The following is a 12,503-nucleotide window of genomic DNA, read 5'->3' as shown; positions in this document are numbered from 1 at the left end:
TTCGAGAATCGATGATGGAGTTGATTTCGTACTCCTCCTGGCCCTCAACCTGAACAGAGTGAGGAGAGGAGACCTTGGAGGAGAATCTGTTACAGATCAGGGGTTTTAGCAAGGAAACATGAAAGGAATTAGGAATACGTAAGGCAGAGGGGAGCGCTAGGCGATACGCAACAGGATTAATTCGATTCAGGATCCTATAGGGTCCAATGTAGCGAGGAGCGAATTTCATAGACGGTACTTTCAAACGAATGTTTCTAGTACTCAACCATACCCTATCACCAGGGACAAAACTAGGAGCCGGCCTTCTGCGTTTGTCAGCGTGTTTTTTATACAGTATAGAATTATGTAGGAGAATTTGTCGAGTCTGATCCCACAACTTCTTCAGATTGGCAACATGAGTATCAACCGACGGTACCCCCTGGGAAGAAGGAACCGACGGAAGAATGGAAGGATGAAAACCATAATTCATGAAAAAGGGGCTAGAGCAAGTTGAATCGCAAACAAGATTATTGTGTGCGAACTCTGCCCAAGGAATCAGACCGACCCAATCGTCCTGGTGTTCAGAAACAAAACAACGCAGATATTGTTCAATCTTTTGATTGGTACGTTCAGCGGCTCCGTTAGACTGAGGGTGATAAGCAGAAGAAAAATTCAATTTAATGCCTAGTTGAGAACAGAATGATCTCCAGAAACGTGAAACAAACTGGGAACCTCTATCAGAAGTAATCTCGGAAGGTATCCCATGTAAGCGAAAGATCTCTTTAGCAAAAATCTCTGCTAATTCAGGTGAAGTCGGAAGTTTAGGTAAAGGCACGAAAAGAGCCATCTTGGTAAACCTATCCACCACTGTGAGAATAACAGTGTGCTTTTTCGAAACAGGCAAATCCACAATAAAATCCATCGCCAAACAGGACCAAGGTTTTTCTGGAACTTCCAGGGGGTGTAAGAGACCACAAGGAAGCGAATGAGGTAGTTTAGTCTTAGTACAGACCTCACAGGCTCCGATAAAATCCTTAATATCCCTCCGTAAAGAAGGCCACCAGAAATCCTTAGAGATCAAGGAATATGTTTTGCGATCGCCCGGATGACCAGCCACCTTACTCTCGTGAAGACACTGTAAGAGCTCCAGTTGGAGTTCAGGAGGAACGAAGTGTCTAGATGCAGGAGTCAGTCTAGGTGCCAGATGCTGCAAGCTCCTGATCTGATCCAGAAGCGGAGAATGGATTTTGAGAGTTGTGTTAGCGATGATATTACACTTAGGTACTATAGAGGATAAAACCGGCTCAGATATGGCAGACGGTTCATGTTGGCGAGACAAGGCATCAGCTTTAGAATTCTTAGAACCAGGCCTATATGTGAGTATGTAATTGAAGTGAGTGAGGAATATAGACCAACGGGCCTGTCTTGATGATAATCGTTTAGCCTCCCCAATATAGGATAAGTTTTTATGATCCGTCAAAATGGTAACAGGATGCAAAGTCCCCTCCAATAGATGTCTCCACTCCTTTAAAGCCATGATAACCGCTAGGAGTTCCCTGTCACCAATGTCATATCTGCTCTCAGTACCCGATAATTTTTTGGAAAAATACCCACATGGATGTAATGGTTTATCCACACCCAACCTTTGGGACAGGATGGCACCTATACCCGTCTCAGAAGCGTCAACTTCGAGTAGGAAAGGTAGAGTAGTATCAGGGTGAACTAAAATTGGTGCGGAAGCAAACAGCTCCTTGAGAGTCTTAAAAGCCAGAAGTGCTTCAGTAGACCAATTCTTAGTGTCTGCCCCTTGTCTGGTCATATTGGTGATAGGAGCAATAATAGAGGAGTAACCCTTAATGAAACGTCTGTAATAATTAGAGAAACCAATAAATCTCTGAATGGCCTTGAGACCCTTAGGTAAAGGCCAATCTAAAATGGATTGGAGTTTCTCCGGTTCCATTTCAAACCCCTCTCCAGAAATCACGTAACCAAGAAAGGTAGTCTGGGATTGGTCAAAGCTACATTTCTCTAATTTGCAGTACAAGCCATGTTGAAGAAGTTTGTGCAAAACCCTTCTGACCTGTCCGTGGTGAGTCTCAATATCCCTGGAATGTATAAGTATATCATCGAGGTATACAATAACACAGTCATGCTGAAACTCCCTAAGAACTTCATTAATAAGATCCTGAAATACCGCCGGGGCATTACAGAGACCAAAAGGCATTACAGTATACTCATAGTGCCCATAACGAGTATTGAACGCAGTCTTCCACTCGTGTCCCTGCTGAATTCTCACCAAGTTATAAGCACCTCTGAGGTCTAACTTAGTGAAAATCTCATTCGTAGACAAAGGGTATACATGGCCCCTGGGAGGCATAGTACCAGGAAGTAAATTCATTTTGCAATCAAAAGGCCTGTTTGGTGGTAAGGTATCAGCCTTTCCTTTGTCAAATACCGCCTTTAAATCTAGATACAAGGACGGTATCTGTACTTTAGTAGAGTCGGTAGAGTTATTAAGTGTGTTAACAATACAAAGGGGTGACACTCTCTTTAAACATCTCTCTTGACAACCCTGACCCCACGAAACTATTTCCCCTGATTTCCAATCTATAATGGGGTTATGTCTCTTCAGCCAGGAGTATCCCAGGACTATGGGAACAGAAGGAGATGAAATGAGTAGTAGAGATATCTCCTCCTTGTGTAGAATACCAGTAGTTAAGTTAAGAGGTGTGGTCTCCCGGAAAATCACAGGCTCATCTAAAGGTCTACCATCTATGGCCTCAACAGCCAAAGGTGTCTTCCTTAACTGGGATGGGATAGCGTGTTTGGTGAGAAAAACTTGGTCGATAAAGCTCTCAGCAGCTCCGGAGTCTATCAATGCCACAGTCTCTAAAGTTCCCCTCTCCCAAGTTAAAGAGACGGGTAATAGAAGCCTGTGTTCTTTGTAGTTATGAGTAGAGGACAAAATAGAAACACCCAAGGCCTGTCCTCTAGAGAAACTTAGGTGCGAGCGTTTCCCGGGCGATTGGGACAATTCAAACGTAAGTGTCCTGTGACTCCACAATACATACACAGTCCCTTCCTTCTCCTGTACTGTCTCTCCTCTTCTGAGAGGCGAGTAAGGCCTATCTGCATAGGTTCTGGAAACTGTGGAGTTTTGGTCTCAGGACTTTGAAATGAAGGAGCTAGTCTAAAGGAAGGTCTACCGGTTCTATCTCGAGTGTTCTGCCTCTCTCTTAGACGTTCGTCAATGCGAGAGATAAAGGAAATTAAGTCCTCCAAATTCTCGGGAAGCTCTCTCGTCGCTACCTCCTCAAGTATTACATCGGATAATCCGTTTAAAAATACGTCTATATAAGCCTGTTCATTCCACTTAACCTCTGCCGCCAAAGACCTGAACTCTAGTGCGTAATCCACAAGTGTTCGGTTCTCTTGTCTAAGGCGCAACAGTAATCTAGCTGCATTGACCTTTCTGCCAGGGGGGTCAAAAGTTCTTCTAAAAGCAGCTACAAAGGCATTATAGTTATAGACTAATGGATTATCATTCTCCCACAAGGGATTAGCCCATCTCAGAGCCTTCTCAATGAGTAAGGTGATAATAAATCCCACCTTTGCCCTATCAGTAGGGTAGGAACGGGGTTGTAGCTCGAAATGGATACTGATCTGGTTCAAAAAGCCACGACACCTTTCAGGAGAACCAGCATAACGTACAGGTGGGGTAACTCGGGAAGAAGCACCTACAGTGGCTACCTCTAGCCCTGAACTCACAGGAGGAATAGAAGTATTACACATCTCCTCAGGTGGATTATTAGGACGTGATAGTAACGCCTGTAGTGCCAGTGCCATCTGATCCATTCTATGATCCATGGCGTCAAACCTAGGATCAGGAGAACCAAGCTGACAGTTTGTACCTGCAGGATCCATTGGCCCTGTCGTAATGTCAGGATCGGGACAGGGATCCAACACGCAGAGTACAAAGAGTAGCAGATACGTATACCGGACCTTAGAATGGCCGGACTAAACGTAATACTACATATAGAATGGTCAGGGACAAGCCGAGGTTGAGGGAACGAGAAGACAGGTAAGTGAGAGACAAGCCGGGTCAAGGATAACAGAGAAGACAGGTAAGTAATAACAAAGCCGGGTCAGAACCAAAAGACAAGAGAATACAAGAGCACTGTGTGACTAGGCTGGCTAGAACCATGACAGGGCAATGAGCAAATGCTGAGAGCTCCCTTAAATACCCTGGTTCTAGAGACTAATCACGCCTCCACCGAGACCTGATTCGTGTCCGGGATTTGACTGACAGGTCGGGCTAGAATAGCGTCATGACGTCGACTATTGAGTGTCACGTTACAAAAAGCATAGTTCTCTCGCGGCCGGCGTTTACATGCGCGAGGGGACCGCGAGGAACGGGAGAATCATGCCGTCTGGATGGAAAAACGTCTAAGTCTCTACCCGTCTCAGGGGTAGAGACTACAGGTACCCTGACATCTCCCAAGCAGGGACACACTCAGTACAGAGCTTCTACTGAGGCTCCACAGCCCCCCCTTGGGGCCGGTGGGGGTTATCAGAGTCCCCATGGGTGTCACTTACCACATTCCCCCCCAGGAACCCCCTGCGGCAATAGGGCATCTTTAAGATGGGCGGCGCAAACAACACACCGCAACTCCATGAGAGCACTGTGGGTCCCGCGGGCCTGCACCAGTGGCCAATCTGACCTCACTGCTAAGTTGGACACCCACTTTTAACAAACTTCTGGCGAAAGCTGGAACAGCACCTGCAGAAGCCAGTAAACCAGGAGCAAAGCAACAACTCACCCAAAAATTACCAGAAGATTCACAATATGGCTGCCACACCATGTACCCAGGGCAGTACAAGCCAACCTCATGGTCATATCCTACCTGCACCACCCCAGTCCAACGTTGAAGCTGATGTTGCCCTTTCTTCTTCTGGCCAGGGGCCCATCTGGATTCCTATCCAACCCAACATCCATATACCCGGAAATAAACTCAAAAAAGCAAAAGCACGTGGGGTATATTAAAACGTATAATTTTTAAAAAGCCAATTTTAATAAGATTAGGACAGCTCTACAACATATCGACTGGCATAAACTCCTTAGTGATAAAAACACTGAGGAAAATGGAAACTATTCAAACAAATATTAGAAAGGTACATTTCATAATATATACCATTGGGTAATAAATATAAAAGAAACACATTAAATCCAATGTGGCTTAGTAGAGAAGTAAAACAAGAGATTAAAAATAAGAAAAGGGAATTTAAATCGGACAAATCAGAGGCATCCTATATAAGATATAAGGAAGCCAATAATACTTGCAAAAAGGCAATTAAAGTGGCTAAACTAGAAAATTAGAAATTGATAGCCAAAGAATGCAAAACCAACCCCCAACATTTTTTCAAGTACATCAATTCTAAAAAAACAAAAAAATAAAGTGTAGGTACACTGAAAACAGAGATGGGTCTGTTAGTTAATGAAGACCAGGAAAAGGCAGAAATGTTAAATAACTATTTTTCTTCAGTATATATTAATGAGGATCCTATGGCAAGAGATAAGCAAATTATTGCTGCAACAAACTTGCAGATAACTTGTGATTGGATAACTCGAGACAAGGTGCTTCAGCTATTAAAGAAAATTAATGTAAATAAAGCTCCGAGGCCTGACGGTATCCACCCACGAGTACATAAGGAGCTAAGTGGGGAAATAAGTGAACCTCTGTATTTATTATTCGAGATTCGTTTCAGGTAATGTACCGGAGGATTGGAGGAAGGCAGATGTTGTTCCTATATTTAAAAAGGGTTCAAAATCCTTGCCTGGAAATTATAGACCTGTGAGCATAACTTCTGTGACTGGGAAATTATTTGAACTGCTATTAAGGGATAATATTCAGGAATTCATTGGAAAGAACTGTGTTATTAGCAATAATCAGCATGGTTTTATGAAACATAGGTCATGTCAAACTACCTAATTGCATTCTACGAAGAAGTAAGTAGAAGTATAGATCAGGGTGTTGCAGTGGATGTGATCGACTTGGATCTGTTTTAGGACCGCTTTTTTTACAAATGGGCATTGAAAGCCATGTGTCAGTGTTAGCAGATGGCACAAAACTTTGTAAAGTAATAAAATGTGAGCAGGATATTGCCTTGCTGCAGAGGGGTTTGGATAGATTGGGGGACTGGGCACTAAAATGGCAGATGAAATTTAACGTAGAGAAATGCAAAGTTATGCACTTCGGTGTTAAGAATGCACAAGCAGTTTACACCCTAATTGATAGTGAACTAGGGATAATCACACACGAGAAGGATTTGGGAATTGTTATAGACAACAAATCAGGCAGCAATATGCAATGCCAATCTGCCGTTACTATGGCCAGTAAGGTTTTGTCATGTATAAATAGGGGCATAAATTCTCGAGATGAAAATATAATTTTGCCTCTAAATAAATCGCTGGTAAGACCACACCTTGAATATGCCGTGCAATTTTGGGCACCTGTTCTAAAAAAAGATATCATGGCACTAGAAAAAGTACAGAGACGAGCTACAAAACTGATAAAAGGAATGGAGCATTTTAGTAATGAAGAAAGATTAAAAAATTTAAATCTCTTTAGTTTGGAAAAACGGTGCCTGAGAGGGGATATGATAACATTATACCAGGGCCGTCTTTACCGCGGGGCAAACGGAGCAGCTGCCCCGGGCCCAGTTACTCCTGGGGGCCCGAAGCAGCTGCACCGTGGGCCCTGCGTGCCTCAAGCATTTCTCCCACCCCCGCCAGTGCAGCCACACACTAAGGAGGCCCACTGGGTGGCCCATGCACTACGGGTGCGCTCTGGTGCTTTAAGAGCGCGAACGGGCCCTCTTGCTTTTCGGCAGCCGGCTGGGAGGAAGTGACGGCTGCGCGTCACTTCCTCCCATAAAGAGAGGAGCCGCGCGGGAGGAGGAAGAGGCAGAGCAGAGGGGGTCTGGGCCGAGCTAGCCAGACTCCAACTCCCAGCAGCTTCAGCCACTCTCTAAGGTAGAAAACTGGGGGGTGGGTTTTATAGTGTAAATTGTGTGTGTGTGTGTGTGTCAGTATGTCTGCCAGTGTGTGTGTCAGTATGCCTGCCAGTGTGTCTGTCAGTGTATGTGTCAGTGTATGTGTCAGTATGTGTGTCAGTATGTCTGTCAGTGTATGTGTCAGTATGTCTGTCAGTGTGTGTCAGTATGTCTGTCAGTGTGTGTGTCAGTATGCCTGTCAGTGTGTGTGTCAGTGTGTCTGTCAGTGTATGTGTCAGTGTATGTGTCAGTATGTGTGTCAGTATGTCTGTCAGTGTATGTGTCAGTATGTCTGTCAGTGTGTCTGTCAGTGTATGTGTCAGTGTATGTGTCAGTATGTCTGTCAGTGTGTGTCAGTATGTCTGTCAGTGTATGTGTCAGTATGTCTGTCAGTATGTGTGTCAGTGTATGTGTCAATATGTGTGTCAGTATGTCTGTCAGTGTGTGTGTCAGTATGTGTGTCAGTATGCCTGTCAATGTGTATGTCAGTATGTCTGTCAGTGTGTGTCAGTATGCCTGTCAGTGTATGTGTCAGTATGTCTGTCAGTGTGTGTGTCAGTATGTCTGTCAGTGTATGTGACAGTGTGTGTGTGTGTCAGTATTCCTGTCAGTGTATGTGTCAGTATGTGTGTCAGTATGCCTGTCAGTGTGTGTGTCAATATGTCTGTCAGTGTATGTGTCAGTATGTCTGTTAGTATGCCTGTCAGTGTATGTGTCAGTATGCCTGTCAGTGTATGTGTCAGTATGTGTGTCAGTATGCCTGTCAGATTGTGTGTCAGTATGTCTGTCAGTGTGTGTGTCAGTATGTGGGTCAGTATGCCTGTCAGTGTATGTGTCAGTATGTCTGTCAGTTTATGTGTCTGTGTAAGTATGTCTGTCTCTATATATCTGTGTGTGTATCTATATGTTGTCATTGTGTGTGTATCTGTATGAAGTCTGTGTGTGTATCTGTGTATCTGCCAGTGTGTCAGGTGTGTATATGTGTGTCTGTGTAACTGCATGTGTGTCAGTGTTTGAATCTTTGTGTATGTCAGGATGTGTATCGGTGTGTCTGTATGTGTGTCAGTGTGTATCTGTATGTTGTCTTTGTGTGTTTCGCTGTATCTGTATGTTATGTTATTAGTATGTGTGTCTGTGTATCTGAATTTGTGTCAGGTTGTGTATCTATGTGTCAGTGTGTGTATATCTACTTGTGTGTTTGTGTGTGTATATGTGCATACATCTCAACATTCACACGCTAACACTCCACACAAATACACCCCTGCATTCAAGCTTCAGCACTACATACAAATACACGTCTGTGTTAAACACCAACATTATATGTATACACACCCCTGCATTAAAAAAACAACACTAGACATAAATACATGCTTACATTCAAACGCCAACACCACATACAAACATATTCCATACAAAAACCTGTTTACATTGAAACATACAAAAACTGCTTAGTGTTAAATACAAACCTGCAAACATGGGTAAATGGTAGAGCCCCAGCTGTCAAGGCATTGCTGGAGTTGTACGACAGATGGGGATCTACCTTTTAAACATCCTTGCAATAGGGAGGCCCAAAAAAATATTCTTGCACCTCTCTACTTTAGGTTGCCACTGTATTAAGGGTGATAACGTGATTGCACGCCTGGGGAGGGTGTACAGGGTCCAGGGGGCCCAAGCAAATGCTTTGCCCAGGGTCCAATCAATATTAAAGACGGCCCTGCATTATACAAATATATTCGGGTCCAGTACAAACCATTATCTGGATATCTATTCATAAACAGGGCTATACATAGGACACAAGGTCACACATTTAGGCTGGAAGAAAGGAGATTTCATCTAAGGCAAAGAAAAGTTTTTTTTACAGTAAGAGCAATAAAGATATGGAATTCTTTGCCTGAAGAGGTGGTTTTGTTAGAGTCACTACAGATGTTTAAACTGCAATTGGATAAATACTTACAAAAACATAACATACAGGGATATCATTTCTAATTAGTGGGGTAATAGCTGCTTGATCCAAGGAGACATCTGACTGCTATTTTGGGATCAAGAAGGATTTTTTTCCTAGTTTGTTGCAAAATTGGAAGTGCTTCTGACTGGGTTTTTTGCCTTCTTCGGGATCAACAGCAAAAACATGTGAGGAAGGCTGAACTTGATGAACGCAAGTCTCTTTTCAGCTATGTAACTATGTAACATCTGAGAACCAGAGTTCCTGAGGGACCATGGTCCTACCACACGTAACACAGTGACTCATGGATACAGGGGAGGGGCTCCCATTCAAGCCCGGGCTCGAAGGCCTAAGCGGTTGAAGCTTTACAGCCTTGGTCCCACTCATCACCTGGTGAACCAGCATTCCTCACTGAGTCCTGAGAGGGTAGAGGGATGCTTGATATATGGAGTGACCAGCCGTATATTTCTTTATCTAGTTTACCTAGTATGTTACTCCAGTATTCAGAGCAATCTTCTCTTAGCTACAAGCCTAATGTGCTTTAATAGAATACTAGCATATATAGCAGGTTATTGTACTACTCGTCGGCCCTAAGCCTCCACATACTCCATGTTTGACCAACCTTCATTTTCTATACAATGCATAATTCCATGACTGGTTAGACGTTCCTGCCTTATAATAATGTTTATCCTGCAGTTTAGACATGCACATTTAGCTTTGCATATATTAATTTTCTCTTCTATAAAAATGACACAGTCAATTCAGGAGTATACACAACAAATGTATTATTGACATGATCCTTGCTCTAACTCCTTTTCATTTCTGTATGATTTGATAAACTGTATCAATAAAATAAAAACTGATAACAACAAAAAAGACCAGGTGACACTATAACCACTTAAATTAGATGAAGCAGTTAAAGTGCCTACAGTATCGCTTTAAAATAAAGGAGATCATAGTGGAATTAAAATTTAAAATGTAATGGAGAGAAGTTTGACTGTTGGATAAATAACAGAAAAGAGACTAGAGTTACAGAAAGGTGTGGACAGAAGCAGCCCTGAATTAAACTGGGTAGTAAAATTTAATGTCTGTATGTAGTAGTGGAAAGCATTACATGCAGATTCACATGGCACATTTATATAGGATATTGGAGAATCATCTGGTGTTTATTCACTAAACATCAAATTGAAATGAACAATGAGCAGGAATTTCCAGTTTAAAACAACCAACTATGTAACTAAGGCTGGGTTGGAGAATATTTACAAATCAGCAATTTTAACTGATGTTTTTTCAAGTTGTTTTTCTATTTACTAAAGTTCTGTGTTTATAGAATAGATGTATTATCTCTGTGTGCCTTTATATGATTAAGGTCCACATGTGCCTGTAACTAACACCAAGTGACTGTAACTAATACCAAGTGTAACTAATACCTGTAACTAATACCAAGTGTAGAGCAAAGTATGTTTAAATTATGTTTATATCTTTCTATATACAATCTTACTTACCATTTTTGCCCGACTCGCCTGTAGAATGCAAAGGAAAAGGAGAAACTGAACTCATGAAGAAAATTTGGGAGGAAACATCTAACAGGACGTGGTCTGTGACGGCACTATTGATTTCAGAGGAAGGAGCTTCCTGTAGAGGGACAGCAGGGAACATGTATCAAACACACATAGATGTCATATGAGTGTCACCAATTATGGCCTCAATGTGATATAGTTGGATAAGCTTTCCAAATGATTTCATATTTCTGGAGAAAATATTTAAATTATTAATAAATTAAAAATGTCTTTGTTTGCGTGCGGGGCCTGACTGCCATGGTGGAGAGACGTGCTCTGCCAGAGCTTCTCTCCTACACAGCTATTAACAGTGATTTTTATCCCCATCAAGCTTGTTTTCAATCAAATATACCAACGTACCTGTTCTGCACCCTGGTTGTCGTGCACTGAAGAGGTCTGAGAAGCACCAGGCACTCATCTGCTACTCGAATGGAATCTTGTGCCCTGGAATGCACCGGACGGTAGAGGCGGTCGATCTCCCAAACCGAGGCAGTAAACAGTATCATACAGGCGCCCTGCTACCCCTCCTCCCTCCCCCCTTTGGTCCGGCAGGGGTGAAGCCACAAGAGCTGTCAAGAACCCAACATGGCAGACACCGCGTGGCTCCCTGGCACTACTGATGTGAAACACGACATCCTGACCAAGCTGGACGAGTTCTTCGATAACTTCTGGAAGTAGCTGGAAAGTAAAATGGGTCACAACTCACCTGGTGGGCTGATGCATGGTCCGCGGCAGAGGTCCGGGGCTTTGGCGGAGTCAGGGGCAGAGGCGCCCCGACGGCGGCGAGATCGGAGGTGCCGGTCGCTCCGGCGGAAGGCAGCACAAAGGCGAGTACAGTCGAAACCTAACGCTGGGACTCTTACCTTTTCTCAAGTATCCCATATTGGGAACCCCAATCACAACATCGCACTTAGTCCACTGCTCTTCCTCGTGGCTCAAAGATCTGCAGACTTCTCTCCTGTTGCTGGACTAAGTCAAACCCCCGGACGGCATAGGGTGACCTGAGCTCCTGTGAAGCTATCAATATTGCTGAAGAGTAAAAACCTGCATACCTGTTTTATATTCCAGCATTTGGTTTTATGTTTTTCCTTAGATTATAATTTTTCAAGTTAAACCTCTACCTAGCTGGGTGCCTCCTAGGGGAACTCTCCTGCTCCACTATACTAGCCTGTTTCATAATCTTATTGTAACCGCTGGCGGTTCCCTTATTTACCTCTATAATGTCTTAAAGCATAGAACTTAGCAGGGCTAACCATACAGATATCTTAGCCATAATGTTATATAGTTAGTAAGGGATCCTCTATTTAACATATGTAAATAATTGAGAATACAATATAAAATAAGGATTGTCTTGGAAGCAATAGATTTTGTCTTTTAGATATTTATTATATAAAAAATATAAATGTAGACATATCAAATCCATTATAGCAGAGTTTATAAGATGAAATTAAATGCTTGCAAATATCATTAATAGGTTAACATACCCTTCTGAACATGTCATCATGTCAGCCTCTCAGTCATTTTAAGATGGAGCAGCGTCTGTCTCCAAGTCTCTCCTCTGTGTCTTAACATTTAAAAGTACACCTATTTATACCTTAGGTGTCTTCATTTTAAGGTCACCATAGTTCATATATGAAAAAGTCCATAACTAAAAGCAAGTGCACATGTCATGGAAAACTCCCGGACCTGGGGAACTTCCATCAACTTGGGACAAGATGGCTTCCCAAAGTCTGAATAGCTTATCTGTTGTTTATACTAAGACGTAAGTGCACAGTCGTGGGAGATTCCCGGATTTGGGGAAGTTCCATTAACTTGGGGTTACCACAGTATATTGTGTACTGAAAGAGTCGTAGCATAGCCTTGAAGCTTGTTTATGCATTATTGTTATTGTAATTCGTCTGGGACAAAATGGCATGAACATAATATGCACTGAGGCTATTGCTTAAAGAAACATCTATGAAAAAACAATA

The 12,503-nt window shown here is 42.8% G+C and overlaps 1 protein-coding gene across 1 annotated transcript in view; it reads right to left on the bottom strand.

Annotated features, from left to right (window-relative positions):
• The window catches only part of LOC134611511 (colorectal mutant cancer protein-like), a 159,472-nt gene extending 148,932 nt beyond the window's left edge, over positions 1 to 10,540 (bottom strand). Inside the window, exon 1 of the mRNA XM_063455447.1 lies at positions 10,480 to 10,540. Within this exon, the coding sequence (XP_063311517.1) occupies positions 10,480 to 10,534 (55 nt within the window). The 5' untranslated portion in view covers positions 10,535 to 10,540. The remainder of the gene's footprint in view (positions 1 to 10,479) is intronic.
• Positions 10,541 to 12,503: the final 1,963 nt, after the last annotated feature.

Source organism: Pelobates fuscus, chromosome 5 (genome assembly GCF_036172605.1).
Source record: "Pelobates fuscus isolate aPelFus1 chromosome 5, aPelFus1.pri, whole genome shotgun sequence".
NCBI lineage: Eukaryota > Metazoa > Chordata > Amphibia > Anura > Pelobatidae > Pelobates > Pelobates fuscus.
Note: the sequence above shows the minus strand (reverse complement) of the source record. Positions and strands in the feature narration are given on the sequence as shown.